This window comes from Rhinatrema bivittatum, chromosome 18 (genome assembly GCF_901001135.1).
Source record: "Rhinatrema bivittatum chromosome 18, aRhiBiv1.1, whole genome shotgun sequence".
In the NCBI taxonomy this organism is placed as follows: Eukaryota; Metazoa; Chordata; class Amphibia; order Gymnophiona; family Rhinatrematidae; genus Rhinatrema; species Rhinatrema bivittatum.
Window position 1 is genome coordinate 30,050,083 of NC_042632.1, and position 27,753 is coordinate 30,077,835.

At 43.9% G+C, this 27,753-nt stretch overlaps 1 protein-coding gene across 9 annotated transcripts in view; it reads right to left on the minus strand.

Annotated features, from left to right (window-relative positions):
* The window catches only part of ARAP3 (ArfGAP with RhoGAP domain, ankyrin repeat and PH domain 3), a 125,101-nt gene extending 98,751 nt beyond the window's left edge, over window positions 1-26,350 (minus strand). For 8 of the 9 annotated variants that reach the window (XR_003853334.1, XR_003853333.1, XR_003853335.1 and 5 more), the window contains exons 1-2: window positions 26,197-26,350; window positions 5,549-6,621 (exon numbers count right to left, since the gene is read on the minus strand). Coding sequence is in view for 4 of the 9 variants with exons in the window: in XM_029583254.1 (XP_029439114.1) it covers window positions 5,549-6,567 (1,019 nt within the window). In the remaining 5 variants the exon portion in view is untranslated. Of the gene's footprint in view, window positions 1-5,548; window positions 6,622-9,870; window positions 10,226-26,196 lie in introns of all 9 variants that reach the window. The other variant, XM_029583253.1, reaches the window with a different exon arrangement.
* Between the last annotated feature and the right edge of the window lie 1,403 nt (window positions 26,351-27,753).

Consider the following 27,753-nt stretch of genomic DNA (forward strand, 5'->3'; position numbering starts at 1 on the left):
AATCTTAGCAAGTATTTATGGATCCAGAAGGTAGCTGGGCTGGGATATTTGTTGGGAGAATTATATTTCTGGTTTCCTATTATAGTCCCAGCTCAGATTATGTAGCTCCTCTCTCCTGCTGAAAAACATTTTAGGGTACTTAAAAATATTAACCGCAAGAACATTATTATTAGGGGGACTTTAACCTAGCGTTAGACTCTTTTGTCAATAAATCTGGTCAAAATACACTACCACATCATGTTTCAAGAAGGATCTTACAAGGAGTACTGTTATGTTAAGTATGAATGATACTGTACCACCTGACACAGAGAGACTATACCTTTTTCTCGGGGAGGCATAAATCTTTTTTCAAGAATTGATATGCTATGGTATTGGACTCTATTCAAGGGAGTATGGAGGGAATTAAAAGTGAAGCAGGGGGAATCTCAGATTGTGCTCTGGTTTCTGTGTATTGGTGTTTACGTATTCCACCCCAGCCTTCAGAAGATCATGCCTTAATACCAGTCTACAAAACATATCAAGTGTGTGTGGTGCAATGACTCATGCTCTAGATAATTATTTTAAAGAAAATGATACAAAAAGACCGCAGTGTACAGACCATTTGGGAGCAGATAAGGCAGTCAATTGTGGGCTATTAGTATCTCAAGCTTCAGCTATATTGCAGGAGGATAACGGGGATATTTTAAATTTGACAAGGGAAGTAAAGTGAACGAATGCATCATAGATTTCCATCTCAAGCCCACTTGACTAAGCAGATCCAGCTGAAATATGAACTGAATAGAATTTTTACAAAGAAAAATGGAATATGCAGCTTTCCGCACATGATGTAAACACTATATTTTCAGAAATATTGTAAGAGGGGTAAAATGCTTGCCTATCTAAGGAGAAGGATAGGATTATTCCAGTAAGTGATGCTAATTTAAAACTAAAGTAAACTGATCCAGAGCAGATTAGTAAAATTTGTGTTCAATAGTTTCAGATCCTTCATCCGTGTTGCATCTGTGGGTCTCAGACAGCTTCAACCTCTGTGCCTCACCTTTCTCTCTGCTCCCCCCGCTAGCCTTGGAAAGATGGCTACTGCCGTGTCTACATGCCGCTCTCTCCGGCATCCCCGGAACGGCAATGGCAAGGCTATCCGCCATGTTTCTCCTGAGAGCCTCCTAGGGTGCACGCGCGTGCACTCCACCCACGTCTTTATCCACGTCATGGCGGGAATCAAGTTAGCAAGGATTGGAATGCTTCCAGTCTGAGCTACTCTGCCGCTTCCGTGCTGCCGCTGGAAGCTCTCTCTGCCCTTCGGGGTATTCACCTAACCTGGGTACCTGCTCCTCGTGGGTCCTTTGCTTTCTTTCAGGTACCTATCTGGGATCAGGTACTCGCTCCTCGAGGGCCTGCTCTCCCTGGCTTGGTGCCTGTAATCCAACTACTTCTGCCTGCTGGGATCTCCATCTATACAGCTACCAAATTACAGGCCAATACAGTACAGTGCGCTCCGGCATAGCACACTGTTAACCCGTGATTGGACGCGCATTTTCGACGTGCTAGTGTTACCTCTTATTCAGTAAGGTGTCAAAAATGCGCGTCCAACCCCCCCAAACCTAATAGCGCCCGCAACATGCAAATGCATGTTGATGGCCCTATTAGGTATTCCCACGCGATTCAGAAAGGAAAATGTGCAGCCAAGCCGCACATTTTGCTTTCAGAAATTAGCGCCTACTCAAAGGTAGGCGCTAATTTCTCCGGGCACCGGGAAAGTGCACAGAAAAGCAGTAAAGACTGCTTTTCTGTGCACCCTCCGACTTAATATCATGGAGATATTAAGTCGGAGGTCCCGAAAGTTACAAATAGTTTAAAAAAAAAAAAAAATTTTGAAGTCGGCTCGCGGCTTGAAAACTGGATGCTCAATTTTGCCGGCGTCCAGTTTCCGAACCCGTGGCTGTCAGCGGGTTTGAGAACAGACGCCGGCAAAATTGAGCGTCGGCTGTCAAACCCGCTGACTGCAGCCGCTCCTGTCCAAAAAGAGGCGCTAGGGACACGCTAGTGACACGCTAGTGTCCGTAGCACCTCTTTTTACCTATTTTTACTGCCGGCCCTAATTTGAATACTGAATCGCGTGCACAGGAGAGTGGCCTGTGCGCACACCGGGAGAGTGGGCGTTTGCTTGCTCTCCCACGGACTTTACTGTATCAGCCCGTTAGTGAGTAATCTAACCTTTGTCAATCTGTCTCATCTACAGCTCAGCACTGGGACCCTGCAACCGGAAATCCCTATACTATCGTGTGCTGCTAACATCTACCATAGTGAGATGGATCTCCTCTGCCAAGGGTCCCTGGATTGCTACTACTGGATCAGCTCACTACTGCCACCTCTGGTGGTATCATCCAGCTGTATAATAAAAGACACAGCTTCTGTGTTTGCGTGTCTCGAGTCCAGCCTAGTACTGCGGTTACTCACGGGGCTCCTCTCCATGGGAGTGGTCATCACCGCATTACCCAAGAATCCACTCCAACACCTCAAAACCATAACAATCCATCAGAAATTTTGGATTTTACAACTTTTGCGAGGTTCTGAATTTTCTAAATAGTTCTCCTGGGAAGAGTGCTCACCTCATGGCTCCTTTTGGGGAAACTGAGCCACAGAATGTTATTAAATGCATGCCAAATTGTAAGTCCCCATGGAAGGATGGGTTTTTAAAATTGAATATTATAAAGCGTTTCAAGGTGTTCTGGCTCCAGAAATAACAAAACCTATTTAATGATTGCATGGAGAGGAAGGATCTCCCTCAAACTATACATCAAACTATTCTGATGCTCATCCCTATAGAAGAGAAAGACCCCTTAGAGTGTTCTAGCTACAGACCCACTTCCCTCCCTAATGAGGATTTAAAAATACTAACAAAAATAATAGCACAAAGGCTCCAAACATAATTCACCCAGGGGAGGTGGGATTTATTGCAGGTAGATTCTCTGCAGATCATACTCAGAGTGCATCATATTTGATATGGGAGACAAGCATGTCTCAGAGGGATATACTGGTCTCCTATCCTTGACAAAGTAGAATTCCTGTTTAAGAACATAAGAACATGCCATACTGGGTCAGACCAAGGGTCCATTATGGCCAGCATCCTGTTTCCAACAGAGGCCACAAGAACCTGGCAAGTACCCAAAAACTAAGTCTATTCCATGTTACCGTGGCTAGTAATAGCAGTGGCTATTTTCTAAGTCAACTGAATTAATAGCAGGTAATGGACTTCTCCTCCAAGAACTTATCCAATCCTTTTTTAAACACAGCTATACTAACTGCACTAACCACATCCTCTGGCAACAAATTCCAGAGTTTAATTGTGCGTTGAGTAAAAAAGAACTTTCTCCGATTAGTTTTAAATGTGCCCCATGCTAACTTCATGGAGTGCCCCCTAGTCTTTCTATTATCCGAAAGAGTAAATAACCGATTCACATCTACCCGTTCTAGACCTCTCATGATTTTAAACATCTCTATCATATCCTCCCTCAGTCGTCTCTTCTCCAAGCTGAAAAGTCCTAACCTCTTTAGTCTTTCCTCATAGGGGAGCTGTTCCATTCTCCTTATCATTTTGGTAGCCCTTCTCTGTACCTTCTCCATCGCAACTATATCTTTTTTGAGATGTGGCGACCAGAATTGTACACAGTATTCAAGGTGCGGTCTCACCATGGAGCGATATAGAGGCATTATGACATTTTCCGTTTTAGTCACCATTCCCTTTCTAATAATTCCCAACATACTGTTTGGAATTAGGGAAAAATGTGGTCTTTTTTTTTTTTTTTTAAATCAATTTATCAATTGAATTAAAACAATGCAAAAGGAGCCAATAGCAAAGGTTACTGCGAATGCAACAGCATCCCAAACTTTTAGGTTAGGAAGAGCATGCCAGGGTGCTACTTGTCATCGCTGTTGTTTGCCATGGCTATTGAATCATTAGTGATTAAAATTAGACAAACAGCACAAATTACAGGAATCAGGATTGGAGAAGGAGAGCAAGCATTCCTTCTTTGTGCAGATGGATTATTGTTAATGTTGGAGGATTTGCCTTCTTCTCTCCCTCATACTGAGGAAATAATAGAATTATTTGTTTAACTGGTCAAAATCTGAATTAACTAAAACTGGGAGGCTCTAGGAGTGTGAGGGAGACGCCATGAATCTCTCTAGTAAATGCAGTAAATACATCGAAATATTTGGGGATTCTCCTGACACAGGGCTTAAATCAAAGATACAAAAATTAAAATCAATGTGGAAAAACGGGTGGACTTGCCTACCTCACTGTTAGGTAGGATTAATATGATTAAAATGATCCCACAGGTACAGATAAATCAAGTGTGTTCTCACTTTCTTTTGTATATTCTGCAAAATTATTTTAATCAGATAGAGAAATCTACATTCTAAATGATTATGGGATAAGAAAACTTAGAAAAATGATTTTGTGGGCACCCTGGGAGGAAGGAGGCCTGGACCTATCATGCCCCAGGTACTACTACTGGGCTTTTCATCTTGCACATTGTGCAAAGGTAAATATACATGGAGAAAAGCCTCAGTGGGTGGATCTGGGGCATGAGCTGCTGGAAACTAACAGTGCTGGATGGAATGAACAAAACTAATAACCCAGTGCTGTGGGCCACTAAAATGATTTCATAGGGAGGTACAAGGAATAGCAAAGATCCCATACAAATTCTCCTTAGAGGCACCAATATGGAAGAATTTAACTCTGAAAATAAAAGGTACATTTTTCTTTTGGAAAGAGTGGGATCAATCCATCATAGCCATCAGCTTTTTCAACAAAAGATCCTGAAACCATTTTTTGGAGTTGCTAACAGAACATGGCCTACTGAAAAACAATTTTATCTCGTTACATACTAAGACCAATGTCATGGTCATGTACCGTCAACAAGTACACACAACATCATTGCTTGTATTGATCACTCTTAAAGAAACATCAACAAGAAAATGACTAGATTCAGTACAATCCTCCCTCCACTCCCATGGACTCTGAGTACTGCCACTACAGCAGGCAATCCTGACCAAGAACAAGGACCAGGACCTCACACTAAGAACTGCATTTGAGTCTTACACAGTGATTTCTGTCTGGACCAAAAGGTGCCAGTACTCACATGCAGGGTGCATTTTTTTAATTTTTGAGGGACCACAGGGCAAGTTAAGCAGGTGGAGGAAAAAGGTGTGGGTATCAGCAAATATCCCCTACAAAAAAGCCCTGGTCTTACATTCATCAAATTCACCCCTACAGCATTTTCCAATCTTCTCTCTAATGACTTAAAACAGCACTTGAATGTAGTTAAAAGTGATAATCCTTCTAAAATAGTGAGCAAACACTGTATTTCCTTATATGGCGGTTGATTTCAATATCGTGTCAGATATTAAAATGTTACTTTGTTTATAGGTTGCCAGGTTCTTTTCTGCTTCATATTATACTCTTTCTGTTAAATGCATTTTTGCAAAAGTACTTACACAGCGTGATGGGAGAACACTTCTCAATAAACATCCAAACTTTGAAACTTACTCTGATTTCTCTGATGAGGCTGCTTCTCGTCCGGGTGGATCAGGAGTAAGTGCATTCGCTACGATGTCTACGCCCTCTGAACATTTGACCAAGTAGGGAATGCCACAATAAATTTCATTGGATATCATTTGTATCATCGATTGAGGTGAAGAAGGGCTGGAGGGGGATGACAAAGACATTGATACCATTTCTTGCTCACTTGTCTGTGTCTGACCTGAGAGGTTGTGGTTTGGTAGAGAAGGCAGGTGGCTCGCTTTCTGCGCTTGTGAAGGGACAGAGGTGACAGAATGTAAAGGTTTCCCATCTCCTGAGGATACAGCCTGAACAGTGACCTCATTTGAGCCCCTCTCCATGTCCTCAGTGAATGGTTCCACGTAGCAGTCAAAATCCTCGAGATTTGTGTTGCTTTTGTCCGCAGCAAATCCTTCAAGTAATACCGAGTCATTAGAGCTACCTCCAGAGCTAGAAGCAACTAGTTGTGAAGGTACCGATGTCCGTGCAACCGGGGTTGGGGCAAGAACTTGCTCCTGCTTCACTGCCGGAAGTGGTTTATGGAAGACCGTTCTAGGTTTTGGAACGGGTTTGGCAATGGGTTCCGTGGCTTTTTTCTCCATATTTGCATTTAGGCTGGAGATGATAAAACCGGCATTATTTTCGGTCTTTTCAGTGGGAGCTGGGAGTACTTCAATACCACCACCACTGCCACAACCCGCATCATCCCCAGATGCCCGGAAACTACTTGGATTTTCCAGATTCTCTGAGTGAGCACCCAGTTGAGTTTCATCTTCCCTAGAAATGTGCCGTACACGACTTAAGATTCTTTTTCTGTGACCAGTAGCTGTGATACCAATCTGTTGGAGAGCCTCATTATCCAGGGAGAGGACATCTTTGACTGTGTGGTAGCCATGCTGTTTGAAGTTGTTTTGATACTTTTCCAGATGGATAGCAGAGAGCCAACCAGCAATGTCTATGTCCTCACCGCATAGTGAGGTCATGGCCTTGAGGCTCCTTAGGTACATGGCTTAAGCAGCGAAGAAAGAAGTGGTCATTTTGCAGATCATCATCAGTTCACCCTATGGAAAATAAAAAGAAATAGAAAATGAATGCATAGGGAAAAAACAAAAATAGTTCAAAGTGGACCTAAGCCAAAATATTAAAGAAAGTGAGAAAAATAAAATATAAAGAAATATGAGTCTATCTTGTCCATTAAAGCACATGAGATGAATGATAAAGTTGCAATAGCTCACCCATGCACGGGGATTATGTACCAATTCCCACCATCATCTGCAACGATTCTCCTAAGTTATGAGAATAATATACAAACCTTGGTCTAACTGAGAAGACCAGGATTTATGCTTTTGTTTGTTTTATAACCTGGCGGCTTCCTGCTGCTCCTTTGGGCTTCCAGGGGTTCCCAATCCTTCAGGGAACGCAAACTGCCTTTTCAGCTTCAAAAGGTTTCGTGGACCCCACCCGCTTCTCTTTCATTTTTGCGTGCCATAACAAAAGAAGCCATGAGATGCACTCCAGAATCGTTCCGAATGCATAAGCCTTTGATCTAAACTGAATATAGAGGGATGGGAATTTCCAAAGCTGTTTAAAATTACCCTCACAACTGAAGGCTGAGGCCATTCTACCTTCCAATCCAACTGCGATGGGGCACAGGAAGCCAAGGCTCCAGGTTGGCAGCTTGGTATGGCCTGGCAGAAAATTGGCGCTGGCACCTGCAGACCTGCAATCGGATTCTCAAAGGGAAGCATTGGAAAACTCGGGCTGGCGCAGGAAGCCAGGACCTTTGTTCCTGCGCACTTTTCGTCTGCTTTGAGGCAGGTGCTAAGTACATGCATGAACGTGTGCACCAGGATTTCAAAATGTAATCTCTGCATGTCCTTTCTCTCTCCCAGCCTAGCCCTGCTCCTTTTTTCCCCCGCAGGTAAAGATCTGCATGCTGTTCACAGCGTAGGCTCTCTTACCCTCAATGTTGGGGAACAGTAATTTTGAAAATGGCCTTTTTACGTAGGTAAACAAGTGTTTACCCACATAAAACGTTTGAAACAAGCCCTCCCTGAAAATCGACCTCCTTTTAGCCTGCCTTCCTTTTATATTTTTATTTTCGTATAGGATTCTTACAAATGCATTCAGAAAATGATAGCCACAAAATAATTTCGATTTTAGAAAAAGCAAAACAAGAGTCTGCTTTTCTACAGGAAGAAGGTTAAGGAGATCTCCATGCCTGCCTGTGAGCCTCCTAAATAAGTTTTGTGTTTAATGTCATATCAACACCTGGCTGTTGTCTTTCCCTCCCTCCTCCTTGATCTCTAGCAGCCATCTCTCCCTCCTTCCCTCCTGGTCCATGGAGGTCCTATTCCCTCTCTCTCCACCATGGTTCCTGGGGGTCTTATCCCTCTCTCCCCTGATAGGCTGCCATCCATTCTCACTACCCTTAACCAGGTCAATAATAGATTCCTGTCTCCCTCTTTATCCTCCATTTCTTCCTTCAGTCCTTCTCCCCTCTGTCGTTCCCCTCATAATGTCACCCCAAATCCCATTTCCTCCTTTGAGCCATTCTACTCACTCTTTTGGTGCAGCTCTCCTCTCCCTCTCTTAGCCAGTGGCAGAGCTGGTGGCAGTAGTGGGAATTGCTTCTCGTTGCTATGACAACCCAGCTTTCCTCTGCTTTCCTCAGTGTGCAGCAGAGGCTGCACAGGGTCTGATAGCAACAATCGGTCCCTCTCTTCCCCACATCCTCACTATGCATAGCAGTGGGGTATGATTCTCAAGGGCTGCAATCAGTGCCTGTCTTTCCCACCTCCGCTAAACATGTGGCAGTGTGGCTTTTAGGATTCTAATGGTTGGGAATAGCCTCTCTCTGTCCCTTCCCCTCCTGGTCTGCAGCAACATGGGGTGACATTTTCAGGTCCGTAATAGGCCTCACCTGTGGTAGCAGCTCAACTAATCACAGGTAGCAGCAGCCTGCTTATTTTCTCCCTAGATAAACTTTCTTCTGCAGGACCTTCTGGGATAGTCTCACAGACCCCAGGTTGGGAACCCACTGCTCTATTGGGCTATGACAACATAAGACTTAATTTGTAACTACTTGGCATTTTTCACACTATCCTTATATCCTTCTTCCAACTCAACCCAGCAACGGCAGTAACCGTCTTTAGCCATAACCGTCTTCAGCCAGAGACCGCACAGACCACAGCTCCTTCCAACATCCGCCTAAAAGCAACTCTAAATCTGGCCACTAGGTGTCACCATTGCAGGATGGCCGAAGCTCCCATCCCCACGAATGTGAACACTGCCTCCTCAGCACCCTCATCCTCAAGAGCCTGGGATTTGAGTCCAGATCTTCTGCATTGCAGTGCACAAAACTCGTCATTGATCCATAGGCCAGGCCCCATCGGATGGGGGGGGGGGGGGGGGTCATTTTTAAAATGTTCACATTAGCACACCCATACCTTTTATTCCTGGACTTTGCACTAATTTCCAAAGCCAAAGTATGTGCATCCTTTCACTTTGAAACTTGCCATGGTACAAAGTACGTATGATTACTTGCATCTGCTTTTTCTGTGGGTAGGCAGTTGCTGGAAAAGTGCGTTTCATATTAAAATGGCATCCACGCACATACATTTTCCTTCCTTGACTTAAACACCCACTCCCAAGGAATGAGTTTGCAGTGTGGTTGAAAGTGCATATTTTCCAACAAAAATCTACCTTTCCTTCTCCTTTGGACCTCAAGCTCAAACAAGACTGCTCTCTATTGGACTATGATTGGACTATGGCACCATAAGCCTTCTTTTATATCTCCTTCTAACTCACTTCGCCTCGTCGTTGCAGCAGCAGTCCTTGGCTGGGGGTCTTACACCAGAGCTATTTCCAGAACCCAGCAAGCATTGGCCTTAACTCTGCCTATTCATAGTAATGGTAAAACCAAACCGCCTAACATGTTCCCAACAAACAAGCTTAACATACACACTTAGTTTAAAATTATGAAATGTTACCGTACTATGATGGCACATAACCAATTTGTAATCTATACTACCCATATGTTTCATTGTTGTGCCCTTATGTAAACCGTTGTGATGGTTAGCTAACTTAACGACGGTATAGAAAAGTTTTTAAATAAAATAAATAAATAAATATTAGATGTCAGGTTTTAGGTGTTGCACGATGACTGGGACTTTCTTCCCGCTAGTCCCTCCTGACCCAGGAAGCAGAAAGTGGGTCTTCTGAATGGCAGTGTGCAGTATGGTCCCACCTGCAAATGTATTAAATTAGTCCAACGAAAAGGTATTGGAAAGGATACTCTGATCCCTTACCATTAGAGGTGCCCTTAGCTCAGTACATGGACCAGCATTTTTCAGACCATCCCTAAGATTTCCCTCATCCAGGCTGCTGGGATTGCCACCTCTGCCTTGGCTGTGCAGGGTGCTGATAGTGGTATTTTTTGATTTGGAGGAGAAGGAGAGAGTCCTCATGGCCTAATTAGTGGATTAGTGCGGTCCCTTCTTTGCCAGCGCCGTCAGGACATGGGAAGGGACTATCCGTGGAGAGAGGAGAAGAGATTCTTGAAAGAAGTTTTTGTCTTTTCTGCTGAGTTTTCAGGCCTGTTCCTGATCAAGAGGGAATTCACCCCTACTTCTAGAGGAGGGAAGGGCCAGCAGCAATTTGTACCTGAAGAGAGAATTAAGTGAGAAGACTTTAGTTTTTCATTTTTGCTGGAAGGAAACCTTTTACCATCAATCTCCTACCACCCAAAGGAGAAGCAAATTATTTCTGACTTTCCTGACACCAAGAAGTGACACTGACTGAGGGATTGGAGTGAGAAGGATAAGGCACTTGGAGTTTTGTTGGATTGCACCAAGAGAGTTGAAGATTTTGGAATTTCCTCCTAATAGGTGCCTAAATTTAGGAGCTCAGCTTTTTTGGAATATCAGACTTATGAAGTTTAACCCATACGCAATTTACTGCAACTTAGCAAAACATTGGTCAAATATATATTTTCGAACACCATTCCAAGTGTCCATCCTGTTTCTTTCTAGTCCAATGAAACAGCTGTCAAGACATCCAGGAGTGGGTACGTTAGTGGGAGTGACCAAGGAGAACGTGACAGACTGATCAAGGGTCCCCACTCCCGTGAGCCTAGGTCCCTGAGGGCTCGTCCTCCCTGCCAGCAGAACCCTGGCACCCCAGTGAAGTTGTGGCTGTGTTAGAGGGGGAGAAAGGAGATTCGGATGAGACAGTGGGCCTGCTTTCCGGGAGCTCTCCAAAGAGGGGGATTACAATATCTCCTACAATTTGTTTGCTGAACATTTATATAAATCTAAGTGAAATAACATGACAGTCATTCTACTTTACGTGAAGAACTGAAAGAAAGACAAACAGAGAAAACCACTGCCGCATTTCCTGTTTATTTTGGCAGTGAATCTTTGAGGAAATTCCTCTCAATGTACAAAGATAAACAACAACCACCACCATTTCCCCACCTTTACTTTCCAAAGCTCACCCAGCTTCTTCTTTCAGGCATGACGAGAATCAAAGCCTTGATTCAAAGCCGTTTTCTTTGCTTATGATGTATATAACACTCCTGACCGGAGAAAGTTCTCAGATGCTGAGCTTATTAGATGGAACCGGAGGGGGAGAGATGCATAGGCAGAAGGATGGGCCTTGGCTGTAACGTGAGCTGCTGCTCATTCAGGGCATGAGAGAGGTCACAAGCTGAACACCCAGGCAGAGGTCAAAGGAAGCAGTCTTAGCATTAAACCTCAGAGTACTTTCAGAATTTAAAATAAACAAATAAGATAACATTGTGTGCTCTGCAAGCTGCTGGGGCATAAGCTGACAGACTCACTCTTCCTGCCGCCCTTCGCTTCTTGTCTTCGATGGAAAACATCTGAGCAACCCTAGGCCCTGGTGATCTCATGGATTCTACGTAGCATACCCAGGCAGAGGGGAGAAGGACCTGAATGAACCCAGTTTAGGCCAGGATGGCATATCCAGTAGGATGCTCAGTAGAAGTCACAGATTGTTTGAGTTTGGGTTAAACTTCATAAGTCTGATATTCAAAAAAAGCTGAGCTCCTAAATTTTCAGCAGCCAAAGTTTTTGACTGAAAATTCACCTAAAATTAGGGCCATAAAAATTAGGGGTGTAGAGTTAGACCTGCAATTGCTTTGATTTAGGTTCCTAACAGGGTCATTTTTCAAATCGTGTTAGGAGTTTATAAAAATGAGGGATGTTTAACATTGTGTGTGTGATAGCATCTCACTTATCACACACACACTCACACTCTCAGGGCCTCTTCCTCCCTTTGGCTGCAGCGGGATGGGGTCTGCCGCGGTCCCAATGACCTCTCTTCAGATCATGGCAGGATGGGGGTCCGCCGGGCTCCCGGCAGGCAGGGGCTCCCACTAATGATTTTGCTGTCCCTCCTCTCGGTGGCCGAATGCACGCGCATACCTGGGAACTCTCCGGATTTGACCCGGAGGCTTCGCAATGTTGGTGTGTGTGTATGTGTGTGTGTGTGTATATGTGTGTATGTGTATGTGTGTGTGTGTGTGTGTGAAAGAGAGCCTGCACATGCTGCTGCTGCTAACGCCGCCTTTGCAACCTCCCCCCCACGCAACCGTCTCAGATATGTGCGTGAGAGGAGGGGGTCACGGCGCGGGAGTGTGAGACTCCTCCTAATGCACGAGACTCGACATGTCTGAGGGCTGCTGCTCCTTTTAAATGGGGAGCACAACTTTTGCGAAAGGGGAAAGGGAAAAGGAAATAACCTCAGCTCACACCTATGTTTGCCTTCCCTTCCAAAAACTAAGTGGGTAGATAAGAGGTATTAGCCTGTGTCACATGACAGAAAGCTTGGGCTTGAGGAAGGGGCATTAGTAAGATTTATATTCCACTTTTTGCAGCCACTTCAAAGTGGATATCCCCAGAAGACTTATAATCTAAGTTTGTACCTGAGGCAATGGAGGGTAAAGTAACTTGCCCAAGGTCACAAGGAGTGACAGCAGGACTTGAACGCGGGTCTCCTACTTTATAGCCCTCTGCTCTAACCACTAAGCTACTCCTCCACTCCAAGAGAAATTTCTTGGAGTGAGCAAACAAGAGAGGACAAGCACGGGATAGATAGATAGATAGATGTATTTATTTATTTATTTTTTAGATGGTCCATAGACAATGGACTAACTGCTCCCTGGACCTTTCAGAGCCCACCTAATCTAATCTTCTATCATTTGGCTATCTTAATTGGGTCTACCTAGCCCTAAAATTTGTTCCTTTTACAGTACTTTTCCATAAGGTTCCCTTCCATAGGTGAAAGATGATACAGACCTTCAGATACCTGAAAGGTTTCAATGATGCATGAACTTCAAAAACCTTTTCCATTGGAAAAGAAATCAGAAGAACTAGGGAGTCACAAAATGAAACTCTAGGGGGGCCGACTCAGAACCAACGCCAGGAAATATTTCTTCATGGAGGTAGTGGGTGACTGGAATGCCTTCCTGGATGAGGTGCTGAGGATGAAAACAGTAAATTAATTCAAAAGGGCATGCGATAAGTACTGCAGATTGCTAGAGGCTACAGGTTGGAAATGAAGAAAAAGGTGCATGGAACAGTTTTTACTATCCTTAACAGAAAGCATGGGGGAAACCTGCACGGAGTGATAGTTACTATCCTTAACAGAAGGTTTGTGGGTAACCTACATGGAGCAGCAGTTACAAGCATAAGCTACTTGCTGGACAGACTGGATGGTCCATTTGGTCTTTATTACTATGTCATAATTACTATTCTACTATATTAATACAGCACCTACCTACAGTATATTCCAATTCCATCTCTTCAGTTCTGACAGAGCCATTTTGCAGGTTAGCAGACATAGGTGGACATGTTCTCATAAACCAAATAGACTGATAAACATAAGCCACTGCATTTCATCACAACAAAGGCTGGAAGTTATCATAATAGTATCCACAAGATCCTCTAAGACCATAAAGCTATTGCTTAATATTCTTCGTCTTGCTATAATCCAATCTAATGGAAGCCTGACTTTATACACTGAGAAATCTCTCCAAGAGAAATTTAAGATCCAGATCTCTCATTCCTATTATTGTCTCTAAGAGTAGAAACTGGACAAGAGTTATATATATGTTTCACATTACCTCTCAATGCCCCAACCATAACTTAACTTTAGAATATTATTTTTAGCTTTTTCACATTTCCGTGAGGCTATGAGTCTGTTGAATGTTGAACATTTTTGAATAAAAAATCACTTTAATAGTTCTGTTAAATTAGCTGGAACAGTGCTGTCTCTTGAAGCTTTTAATATAATCTGTGCTGCCAACAACTCTTGTGTCATCACCCAGAGAGCATGAGGAGAGGCTGAGGGTATAACACAGGTTTATTCTGGTCCTAGGGCCTGCATATGTAGCTTACATAGCTATGAGTTCACAACTAGAATACACTTGGCTGCCACCTAATGACTGGAGCTATCATTTACTTGCTAAGTCAAACACTCACATTAGCATCTTTTGGTAAATAGGCCCCTAAAAAAGGAAAGGAGATTAATAAAGCAGCATATACAGTATTGGCCAAACAAATACAATAAAGTAGTGATAAAACACAAATGCCAGAAGGGAGATTAAATAATATAAAAGCAGAAAAAGTATTCCATTGAAAACAGAAGAGCAGTTGCAGGCTTTTACAAACAATACAGCACAGATATGTTCAAAGGAAGGTGTTGTATGGATGCTATATTCCCACCCCCCCAGCATAAGAACATGCCATACTGGGTCATACCATGCCCAGCATCCTATTTTCAACAGTGGCCAATCTAGGTCACATGTATCTGGCAAGATCCCAAACAGTAAACAGATCCCATGCTATTGTGCAATGATAAGTAGTGATAATTTCTTAAGTTTACTTGGTTAATAAAAGTTTATTGACACCTCCAGTAAATTCTCCAAACCTTTTTTTATACCCAGCTACACTAATTGCCTTAACCACATCCTCCGGTAATGAATTCCAGAGCTTAACTGTGCAATGAGTGAAACAGAACTTCTCCGATTTGTTTTGAATGTGCTACTTACTAACGTCATGAAGTGTCCCCAAGTCTTTGTATTTCTTGAAAGCGTAACTAACCAATTTACATTTACCCATTCTATTCCACTCATGATTTTATAGACCTCCATCATATCTCCCCTCAGTTGTCTCTTCTCCAAGCTTAAAACAGACCTAACCTCAGGCCCGATTCACTAAGCATTTTCCCATAGACACAGAATGGGAGAAAAGCCTTAGTAAATGACTCCCCTCTTTAACCTGGTGAGTCATTCCATCCCCTTTATCATTTTGGTTGCCCTTTTCTGTGCTTTTTCCATTGCAGCTATACCAATAAACAGATCAAGCTTTGTATTTCCCATTCAACAACATAGGGAAAGCTGAATTCTAAAGATAAGACAGAAATTGTGAATGAAAAGTTCAGAAGGAACCATGTCCATGGTGCTAACTACATTCATAGGCACTCTGACTCTATTACACTTCAAGTTCAAGACAGCCCTAAAGATATTTGCATAGGCTAAACCTTGTTTCTGTACATGCACATAGAGATAAAAGTCAACAAACACTTTTTAAAATTAAACTAACAGTATATAGCTTTTGTGAGCTTTGCTACCTTCATCAGTTCAGTGCAGGGTGAAGCAAGGATGACGTTGCTTTAATAAATAAATACATTGCACGCTGCACTATAATTGTGGCATGGTGGGGTTTACTTTTAAAGCCATATAGAGTTAGAAAATAAAAGGAGGGTGTTGGTGGTGATATGTTTGTGAAGAGACAAAAAGAAAAATTTACAGCTGTATTTAATTGTATAGTTATATCTGTATTTTTTTTTTATTTCTGCTGTTTTATGGTTTTAATGACTTTATTGAGTTCTGAGTGATGCTTTATTTCTTGTTACCTGTTTGTTTTAATATATTTATATATCTTGTTAATTTTTTCTTGTTATTATTGATTGATAGCTCACTGCATTAAGCTTCTCAGAAAGGAGGTTTTAAAACTCAAAGCAGTAAATACAGGAGAACCAATGTCCATTTAGGCCTCTTTGATCATTTTAATTTAGAATATCTTACATTCCTGAGCAGCTCTGAAATTTCCCTCTAAGTGCACTGTCAGATCATTGATGTAGTGGTCTGCCTCTGAGAAATGTTCAGCCACAAAAGTGTTACCTTTCTCGTCTCTGGGATATGTAATCTTGTGTCTGTGTAGGTTTATTCTTGTCTTAAACTTCTGACCTGTTTCACCAATGTAGCTTTCCTCTTCACGTTTTCTGCACTAATAATGTAGTCTATATTAGGAGGAGGCATGTGGATAGGATCGCCTTGTACTAAATGTTTCCCATGTATTGCAGGTCCTGTGATGTGTGCTGGCATTTTTTTTTTTTTAATTTCTGTGGAAACTAGCGCCTTACTTCAGATTACACAACTGGTGAAAGGTTAGAACTGGAGATGTATGCAAACGCTCTTCTTTGAACAGGACAGCTCCCTTGCCAGTCAGCGTCAGGCTGCCCTGTTCACCTCTCTCTGGGGCTGATGTAATAAAACTTGCACTAAAAGCAGAGTTGAATTTTAGCACAGAATTTAGTTAACATGTGAGTTAAAAACAGGGGGCCCCCATGGGATGTAGTAAGCTAACGGGATGAAAATCAAGCAGGAATTAAAAATGAAAAAAAAAAAAAAAGCAAGCTAAATGAAAAAAAAAAAGCACACTAAAATTGAGTTAAGATGAAAAATTTGCACTAATGCAAAAAAATGCTTTAAAGCAAGAGTGAGGAGGTAAGTGCTTGAAGTTGGAAGGAGTGTGACCAAAATGACCTTGCAGGAAAGACTGGCACTGGGCATCCTGACCTGGGCACAATCTCACATGCAAGGTCATTAGGCAAAGCATGCTAAGTGTAATCAAAGGGAAAACTGTAGGATAGGCAACTACTGCTGGTGCTGTGCATCCCTGATGGCTGTAGTTGCCCATTCCAGGGACCTTACCCTTTGGTTATACTTGGTAAGCCTTGCCCAAATGGCCTTGCATGTGAGATTGTGCCCAGGTTGGGATGTCCAGTGCCAATCTTGCATGCAAGGCCATTTTGGTCACACTCCTTCCAACTTCAGTCACTTATCTCCTTACTCCTGTGTTTTATTAACTCCTTGGCCTGAGGTGGAGTAAAAGTTAATTCACATTTCTAGTGGCCATGATATTCTATTGCTATGCCCATATGAGTCTAGCTGTTTCTACCCACACCAAGCACAGAAATGACTTTGGCCACCAGAAATGTGAGTTTATTCCACCTCAGACCAAAGAATGGGTTACGTTTGCAGTGTAAGCTCTCGGGGAGCAGGCACCTATAGCTAAATAAAACATAAGCTCTCTGGGGAAGACACCTTCAGCTGAATAGTATACACGTTAGTGAGGTGCATCTTAACTATGGCGTACTATTCACCTGTAGGTACCTGCCCGACAGAGCTTACACATTGGTCAGCTGTAGGTTTCAGCTGAAGAGAATTTACATTGGAAATTTAAGACCTTCCTGGGATTGAGATGGAGTACTACAATGGGCACAACAACAGCCAACATTGGCCACCAGAAAGGTGAGTTTGTTCCACCTCAGACCCAGGAGTTAAATGTCCAACATAAGCTCTCTGAGGCAGGCACCGGCCACAGGTTAACTTTGTGCTCCTGAACAGCTGGACAGTACGCACACAGTGCTAAAGTGGGTACTGTTCAGCTGTTGGTGTCCACCCAGACAGCTTATGCTTTGCATATCCAGCTGCAGATGCCGTCTCTGAGAGCTTATTCTTTTATTTTACTTTCCATTCCTTGTCAAAATGGCCTTGAATGAGAGATTGTGCCCACAAGCTGGGATGCACAGCACCAATCTCACACGCAAGGCATGGCAGGAAAAATCACAGCATACGCTCTCTGGGACGGGCATCTTCAGCTGAACGATATGCACTGTGGCGCCATGCATCCAACTTTGGTGTCCTGTTCAGCTATAGGTGCCCCCGCAGCAAAGGAAAGTGTATATTTTTTTATATATTGTTTTTATTAAATGTAACACACTTAAACAGTGCAGTTGGTACAACAAACTAGAAAGTGACAGGTTACATTTGTTGCCTTTCTTCATTGCTGCCCTATCTATTTATTTATTTATTTATGAGATTATGTTACTTGTTTGCTAGATTTGACAATAAAGTTTTCCATATAGGACAGCCAACACTGAACACAACAAGACACCCATCCACACACCCACTCAGATACTCACAATATAATTGCAATGAATCCTGGCAATCTCAGATATCATCTCAGTTTACGACGACTTGGCACTAGATCACAGAACTGATCCCAAGCTTCCAAATAGCTTTTAGGAAGTGGTTTTTGGATATTTTTTGCATTTAAAACAATATCCAATCCTGCATCTATGTAAATCACAAGTGACATGGAGGGGGAATGTTACCAATGCTCACAAATTAGCAATGCAGGCAAATTTTGATAATCCACTTGAGATAAGCAATGCAAGGTAGTTTAACTGACATCACACGCTCTATACAAGTAAGGACCACGTCCCTGAAATCAAATAACTTCACACATAACAGAAAGTTATGAGTCAATGAAGCCTTAAACATATTGCATTTAACACATATATCTGAGGCCATTTGACCCATTTTATGTAATTGATCTGATACACAATAGCTTCTGTGCAAGATTTTAAATTGTATTTCCTGTTATCGGACATAGCCTATTAAACAAATTACCCATTTCCACATTAGAAACCTCAGCGCCCACCCTGGAGAGTTTATGCTTTTTTAAGCTAGCTGTAGGTGCATGCCCCAGAGAGCTTATGCTTTGATTTCCTTGCCAGTCCTTGCCAGAATGGCCTTGGATGCAAAAAATGTTCTCTCTGGAGTGGGCACTTCCAGCTAGCTGAGCAAAGTGTAAGCTCCCTGGGATTGGGAACTGCAGTTAGTAGGGTAGAGTTGGGATGCCCAGCGCCAGTGTACTGTTCAACTGTAGGTGCCCGCCTCAAGAGCTTACACTAGAAATGAAACTCTTGGATCTGAGGTAGAGTAAACATATTTCTAGTGCCCAAAGTTATTCTATTGCTGTGTTCAGTATAATAGGAGCAGCTAGACACTACCGCACTGGGCACAGCAACAGTATAACATGGCCACTAGAAATGTGAATGAAGTTTTACTCCTGTCCTGACACAGGAGTTAAATTTCCAGCGTTGTGCTATAAACTGTCTGCCCTCTAATGCACCTCCCTGTATTACTGGGGAATAGTTAATGCCTTCTTTTAAATGGGATTTGCATGAACCCGCACTCATTTTAACGCTGGCTTTTTCTCCTGGTTTAACACACATATTTTAGCAGTTAAAATCCCTGTTAAGTACCAGAATGAACTTACTGCAGGAAAGTGTGCACTAAAACAGGAGCAAAAACCTGTGCTAACGTTAGCGCCCCTTATTACATTGTCCCCTTTGTGCTCATGTGCAGGTCCCTGTGTTTTAGGGATCTGACGAGCAGGAACGTGTGTAATGTGCTATTCCTCTGAATCACTGCTGCCCTGAAATGAAAAGGTCTGTACTGCCTCTTCAGTTTCCTAGTAGTTTCCAAGTTTTCTGTTTCCAGCTATTGTTTCAGTGCATACTTCCTTCCTCACTCTCTTTCTCCCACATGGCCCTTTCTCCAAAGTTCCTGTCCGCCTCTCCTCCCCCACCCAAACAAAAAAAAAAAAAGCCTTCTCCCTTCATTTCCCTCTGGGATTCCTTGGTTTCTGCAGGAAATGCTCTAATATTTTCAGGCTGCCCTGCCAGGCCCTTGGGCGTTACTATCAGGGGATTTCAGAGGTAAAAAGCAAAGAAAGAAGACGCCTGTCCCATGCTGCTCCTCGCCAACAGAGCCCTGAGAGGGAGGTCAGCTGGCACGTGAAATTGGGGACCTGATTTTTCTGATTTAGAAATAGAAGAAGAAGCAGCACTGAGAGCAAGAAGGCGATGAACAAGAGAAGGATACATAAAAATTAGAGGACAGAAAAGCAATAACTGGGGAATGGCAGCGGGGGAAAGGCTACGAAGAGGTCAGGGCAAAGGTCATTTGGAACATCAAAATCCAGTCATTCATTCTCCATGTCCACCAGTTTCTAGGTCCTCGTTCAAGAGGCGCTGTAAAGCTATCACCACAGATCACTTCAATAGACCTTCTTTTTCATTTGCAATTTTCTCATTTTAAATTTCCAGACTATGTCTCAGTGGAAAGCCCGAGGTCATGTATCTCTCTTTGATTTGCTCAGTTTTAATTTTCAAACTTGCCAAAGGACATTATTTGTTATAAATGTAAAGCACCCAACAGGGGAGCTGTCAATCTTTTACCAAGGAATGGGCGGCTGGGAAGATGAACAGGGGAAGTAGCCAGCAAAGAAACCTCTCTGCTCATTTATCGGTCTAAGAATATCCACAGAGCACTGAATGCTCTGCAGCCAATAAATACCTCTCACCAACGTTTATATTACAGTGCATAGCAAGAGCTCTTCACACTCCTGTATGTGGGAGTGCTCTTTTAATCAAGAAGAAATGTATTTTTTCTAGTTCCAGATGTCTTTCTTATTACTAATACAACTTATATATAAATAATCCCTAGCCCTTCCGGGGATCACAGCAAACCTTCGGGCCGATACAGTAAAAATCGCGGGAGAGCAGGCGAGCGCCCACTCTCCTGTGCGCGCGATACAGTAATTTAATTTATTTAAATTAGGGCCGGCGGTAAAAAGAGGCGCTAGGGATACTAGCACGTCCCTAGTGCCTCTTTTCGGACAGGAGCGGCAGCTGTCAGCAGGTTTGACAGCCGACGCTCAATTTTGCCGGCATCGGTTCTCGAGCCCGCTGACAGCCACGGGTTCAGAAACCGGACACCGGCAAAAATCGAGCATCCGGTTTTCAACCCGCGAGCCTATTTCAATTTTTTTTTTCTTTTTTTAACTTTTGGGACCTCCGACTTAATATCACCATGATATTAAGTCAGAGGGTGCACAGAAAAGCAGTTTTTACTGCTTTTCTGTGCACTTCCACGGCGCCGGCAGAAATTAACGCCTACCTTTGGGTAGGCGCTAATTTCTGAAAGTAAAATGTGCAGCTTGGCTGCACATTTTACTTACTGAATCGCGCGGGAATACCTAATAGGGCCATCAACATGCATTTGCATGTTGTGGGCGCTATTAGGTTCGGGGGGGTTGGATGCGCGTTTTTGACGCGCTATTACCCCTTACTGAATAAGGGGTAATAGAGCGTCGTACTGTACTGTATCGTCCTGCCTGTTATGTTCCATTCCCCATTATAACATATCCCTCACTTAGGGGCAACGGAATGCTATTTTGGTTGGGGGGAGGGTCCAACCTTCCACTGTGGAGTTCTTGCTTTACCTTTTCTCTTTATTTTATTCTTTCTTGCACATATTCAGGGTATTTTTCAAAGCAAAATGTAAATGTAACATACTATTGTAACAAGCTTCAAAAGCTAACTTTTCCACATGAAGTGCATGTAACATGGGTAAAACCTATTGATGATTCAATATCATATATAGTAGCAATTTTCAAAAGCTTTTGCTACAGATACCCGCCGCTGATGCTTCTTGATAGCAGCACCTACCCTGTGGAACTCTCTCCCCAGAGTGTTCTACCAAATGCACTGAATAAATAAAAATAAATACATAGCTAAATAAACAAAAAAATGCATGACTACTCCTGCTTCAAGCCTTTAATGCCGAACCCATAACTGTCTCCACCCGAGACAGCAGTCAAAATCTGCCCCTCAGATGCACTGAATTTAATTGACTGCAATAAATTGCCTGGCACCATCATGAGTGCCTTGAATTTGCAGTCTCAAGCTATTGTTTCTCTGAGGTGTTGTTTAAATGTAGTCATCATTATCTTAACTTATATATTTATTTATTTAATGCATTTATTTCCCGCTCCATTGGATTACATCTGGGCAGGCTACAAAAGAACATCCATAAGATTACTAAATAAAATAATTGTTAAAAACATAATAAAAAAAACAAATACAAATATCAATAAAATAAAATCAACAATACAACATAAAACAAGGAAACTTAAAAATATAAAAATTAAAACTTAAAACACATAAACAATAAACATACGATAATGCTACATACCCTTTCACCGTCACCAAACTAACGTTTTCTAACCTGATTTATCTTTCATTTAGTTCTTGCTGTGCAGTGCACCTTCTTCAGACCAGAATTGTTAAGCTGCCATTCTAATATGCTGTACTCCATTTTGGGTGAATTTTGTTATTCAAAAAGGCAGGTAAGAAATCCAAGTAATAAATAAGCAATACATATTTAGGCCCTTACATGTCATGTAACTCATTATCTGGCTTTTGGTATATACCCTACATCATTTTGGAAACCTTTCTCTGGACTGTTTTACACTGCCTAATGCCTATATCCTTTCGGAAGCATGGCCTTCAGAAATGGACACAATAGTATAGGTGAAGTTGCACCAACACCCTTTACAAAGGCATTATTATCTCCTTGTTTCTATTGGTTATTCTTTTCCCTATGCATCCTAGCATTCCTCTGGCTCTGGTCATCTCCTTATCACATAGTTATGAAATTAGAACTATATCTTCCTGCACGAAATGGCATAAAACCAGGATGGACTCAACTTGACCCAATGGACATGGAACTTACACTAGGATGACATTAATTCCTTATAGTAAAAATCTGGAAACCCACACTGAACATTCTTGAGCTGAGATCAGAATGAAATATGGGCACGAAGCCAAAAATGCTTGCCCACAGTTCAGCCTCTGTACAGTCTCATTTGCACACCATTTACATCACTTATTTACTTAGGGGCTAGATATTAGAGCTCATGTGTAGACAAAGTAAACAGACAACATTGTCCAGTTAACTTTGTCCGGATACTCAGCCCAGTGGGTGATTACCACCATTGCTTTGAACTGCCAGAGTTGTTAGCTGTTTCTCTGCTCATTTATCTGAACACGATATGTTCTTTGTGATATACTATTGAAATGAATGAATGAATGTGAGCACTTTTGGCTATAATTTTGATGATGTGGTTTTGAGAATTATGTCTTGATATTTTAGTTTATTGTCTTTTTTTTTTTTTCCATTTTTATAGGAATTAGAAAACCAAGGTTAGATTGAAACCTGTGGCCTGGCAGCCCAGTCCTGAACGGGCGGGCTACTCCTTAACGGATTTGTCCATGCTCCTTCTCGGTCACTCTGAAAGTGGGCAGGATGAGGGAACACATTTTAGGGGAATTAAATTCTGCTGAAACATGCCCGTGAGAGTGAGCAAAGATTGTGCTTCTGTTAATCTGGAGACCATAAATACCCCAAAATGGTATATACGAACAGCACAAAAAATATGGAAGTGACTGTAACTAACTTCCATTTTTTTCTTTAAAAATTGGAGTCCTTTTTGTATTTTAATTTCCAAGAAAAGGGTTCACAATTTTAAATTTGGATCTGTGAAATCTTCTGACTTTCAAGATTCAAAATGGAATCAGGTGGATTGGCAGAATTACGCAGTGAGTAGCATTCCTGTACAATCTGTGAGGACTGTGCTGTAACATTCCCCAGAGGGCAGAGATGGTGTGGACTCCAGGGGGGTCAAGGCAGCAGAACCTGCTCCTTTGTTATAAAATGAAGCCACATTCAAAGCAACCTGGGAGAGGAGAAGGAAATAAAACAGAAAGAAGGAAAATCTTCTAAAGAAAGCAGAACTCTATATTCAGAGGCAGTGTGCGTTACCCAGCTAAATGCCGACTCTGGAATATTTCTGCCACTTCTCTGGCTACATTTTAGCCAAATAACTCATTATCCAGCTAAAATTTGGCAGGCTATCCTCGGAATATAAGAATTAGCCAGGGTGGCGTCATCTGGCTAATTCTTATATTCCAAGCTAGCTGACTAACTTATTCGGCTAACTCTGATCGTGCTATAGAGCGCATATTATCTACCTTTTTTATGCCAGATACTGGTTGGCGGACCTCCTAAACTGATGTGGACCGGCGGGTGGGGGGGAGGCAGCTGGTAGTGATGGGGGAGACACCTGAAGAGTGGGGGAGTTATCTCCTGTATCTGAAGAGCATGGGGATCCCCTCAGTGGTTAATGTGTGTTTGTGTGTGTGTGTGTGTGGGGGGGGGGTGGGTACACGCTCCCCTTGTCAGGAGTCTCCCCTAGTCTCAACACAGCCCCCCCCCCAATAAAAAGTTTTAATTACAAGAATTATGACAAACAAACTGTGCCTCTTGGAAGCAGAGCATGGGGGAGGGGGAAAATTGAGTCTCTGCATTCTGGCAGATAAAGATACATTGGTGACTTGGGGGGTAGATGCCATCCCTTTAAGGGAATTGATGCTTGCAGTCTGCTGGCCCAATCAGCTGGTCAGTGCCCGAGAGCGCCAGCAGTCTGCCCCCACACCCAGAAGCGGTGGCAGTGTGCCGTGCTATGGGGCCCGGAATGAAGCTACTGTCAGGACATTTTGACGCGATGGTTTAGAGATGTAGAATAAGGGCGGCAGAGAATGACCCACTTGTGGCTGAAGGCGACCAGATAGGAGCCGGTATCTATGTGGCCACAGAGGGCAGCTGTTACATGGGTCGGCTTCCTCCTGCACTGGCTGGTTTTCCCTGGATCAGGAAAATTGCTGCCAGGGACCGGCTGCCAGACCCTGGACTAGTGGTTGAAAAACACTGCTATAGCATAGTCCTAAAGTTAGCAGGACAAAGTTATCCAGCTGAATTTAGGATAGTTGGGTACCTTCAATGGCAACTCTGCCCCGCTGAATAGCCCAACAGCCAAATGAGTTTCTCTGGCTAACTTTGCAAGCCCACCAGTAGCTGAAAATGTTGCCTCCTAAGAGTCCCCAGGAATTACGGCTTGCAGAGCGATGGCACCTAAAGGAAACGTCATGCAGACACAAAGCCTCATCAGAGATTTTAAAGACAAAAATCGATGCTGTCTTTGAGGTGCTCTGCCCAAGGGAATCTCCGCTCCCAGGGCTCAGAGACTGAGTCAGATTTCTCACAGCCTGACTAACAATCTCTTCCTTCCCAAAACCCTCTCCCCTCAATCACAGACTGTGGGACTGGAAAATAATATATCACCAATGCTGTGATAGGATGCTGGCCAGAGCAATCAGGAAGTGATAACCGGCCAGGAATACAGTAACGCTAGCCTGGGTGCTGGCTATTATATTCTCAGCGTCAGGAGTCTGTAAGCGCGGAATCTGGAAATAAAAACAGTAACCATCACCCTGACATGCTTGGTACGGTATAAGCATGGAATAAACAGTCTCTCTCTCTCTCTCTCTAAGGCGCACCACGCTATACAATGAGACCTTTACAATTAGGATCCAAAGTGAAATGAGGGTACTGCTAAAGCACTCTTCCCATGCTGCCCTACCTTGTGTCCTGATAATGTCTCGGGGAAGATGCCCGACCCTGTATCAACTCTTCCAACAAAACACGGCTGAAATCAGGCTCAGGATTTTCTTTTGGTTTTTAGGAGTGGGGGGAAGGGAGGGGAGGGGGGAGGGACATTTCAGGCTTTTGGTCCCATCAGCGGTCAGAGGTTCACTGCTGTCATAAGAAATATTTCACCAAGACGTAACATGGGAAAACTTTTCAGTCTTCGCTTTTTCAGATCCCTGGACTAGGCCCACCAGAGCAATTCAGTGCAAGGCGAACTGTTTTCAGGCGCTTCGAATGGATGGAACTATGGTCCACTCCAGCCCTTCACCCTAGAAGGGAAAATGCCCTCTCTGTGGGCTGCAGTGCCTCTTACTGGACCACAGTAAGAAGAGGCTGCAGTGCCTGAGCTGTGCAGAGGCCAGGTCCTCTCATCGCATCTAAAGAAGGCAGTCATGCAACCTTGAAAGCTTGTACCCCACCGCCAGCCTTTCTGAATTATTTGTGAAAGGCGTCACATCCCAAGGGGGTTGTGATAAAAATCAAGAAAACACCAGCGGTCGGCAAATGTCACCATCACAACAAGCAATTCTTCGGGCACCCCCCCCCGATAGCCTCTGCCGCGGCCGGATCCCTGCATCGGTCCGTGCTGCAGCCCCAAACACAACAGGTTCCTGCAGGCAGTCAAACCGGGGGGGGGGATCCAGGCAAGGCACAGGCTTGCCACGGGAGGCCACAGATTGCCAAAGGCATCTCTGAGTTCTGGGCAGGTGGTGCGATCCTAGGTGCCAGCCCTGGGTGGGGGGGGGGGGGGGGCTATGCGCGCCCGCCTCCGCGCTGAATGGGAAGGGGAGCCCGTGTGCCAGGCTAGGAGGTGACCCAGCGCTGCGCACAGGCTGCAAACGGGAAAGGCGGCTGCGTGCTGGGAAATGTCACCCACGACGGAGAAAGGACAGCAGAGGGCTGGCAGCATCCGAAGGAACCGAGAGAGCCAGGGCATGGATCCATGCAATGCATGGAGACGAGCTAAGACTCTCCGGGGAGGGGGGGCGACGCGGTGCCTTGCGCGGCTTTCAGCATGGGGCGCTCGGGGCTTCCGTGCCAGCACCCACTGCGAAGCCCCCGGACCCGCCGTGCTCCTTACCCGCTGGGAGTCTCTCCGGCTCCCGATCCAGCCTTGCTCGGAGCCCCGGCGTCCTCCTCTCCCCCCCGGCTCCGAGCTGCGGAGGCTCCCGAGCCGCTCGCCTCAGGCGCTGCTCTGCCTGCACATCCTGTCCCACGGGCGCTAACGCCGGCCGCCCAGCTCCCTCCTCCCCTCCCCTCCAGCGTCCGCACTTCCTCCTGCAGCTCAGCGCTCGGCGCGATGCTCCCCCCCCCCCGCCGGATCCCAGCCGCCTTCCCAGGCGGGAGAGAGGATTTTCCATCCATCGCGCTTGTGCTGGGAACAGCCTACGGCTTGGGACTTCCTGTTTTGTGTCAGGGCAGGGACAGCGCGCGATGAAAGAAATAAAAGGAGGGCCAGGAAGGAATAGATGAGGCTGTTTCAGTGCAACCTTCCCCCCCCCTGCACAGACACCTGGCCCGGACCCTCTGCCTTGCCTTTCACTGCCCCTCCCCGATTCCCAGGGCATATTCTTGCTTTAGTGGAGAAATTCCCAAATCCCTGCCCGCCAGCTTTCCTGGGGAAACCTTCTTCGCCCACATCTGGCGGTTTGGCTGCTGTTGCATCCCTTGAAATGGCTCAAGCTGCCCCGAGGACATGCAGCTTTCTTAAGGAAAAGAAAGTGACTGAGCAAATCCAATAGTTGGCCAGGTTGCCCAGTTCTGCCTTCCATGATCACTTATTTTGGTACTTGTGCTGTTTCTTTCTAAGGTGCCTTCCTGTCCCAGTTGCTCCAGTATTCATCTTGCTCACTTTGCGCCTCTACATTTGTTAGTTCCCTTTTCAGTCGTTTTTCCCTGAAGGTTCATGTTGTATTTATTGTATTCATTCTTATATTTCACTGTTTCCAAATTATTGTTCAGAGGGAATAACACAAAGCACAGGTAATACCACCACTAATAAAACAAAACCCATTACGACAAATACAACGAATTAAAGGTACAGCAGTCCCGGTGCTGGCTCTGGCACTTTCTCATTCCTAAGTGTGGTCAGATCTAGTCAAACTGTCTCCCAGCCCAGGTGCCTTGCATTTTATCTGCGCTTATTATCGGATTTATGGATTGTGAACTTTGACCAATTTTAATTGGAATGAGGCAGAATCTCAAGATTAAATAAATAAATACATACACACATACAATCATAAAATAAGGCCAGGAAGGACTTTGAATAGGTACAAACTGTATCCGACTGGTAATTCTTTTTAGATTTTGGAGACAGACCTGGCTCAGTGCCAGAGACACATCTGCAGCAAAGGCATGAATAGATTTCTGAATTATGTTTTTTTCTTTTTTTTTAGAAGGTTCATGATTTGTATCTTAGCTCTTCATTTACCCCTAGATAATGATGCTCTAGGGAAGGTTTGTGTATGTTTTTTAGGAAGGGATACTATGGTGCTAGAAGGTGATGAAGGGATTAATGGGGGAAGTCCTAAATTCCAACCCAATTAGTTATTTTTGCCCTATTAGCTTCCTGCAATTTCAGTTGTATACAATTACACATCTGACTTTTTCTTTTTAAATACAGAGGCATTGAAACAGA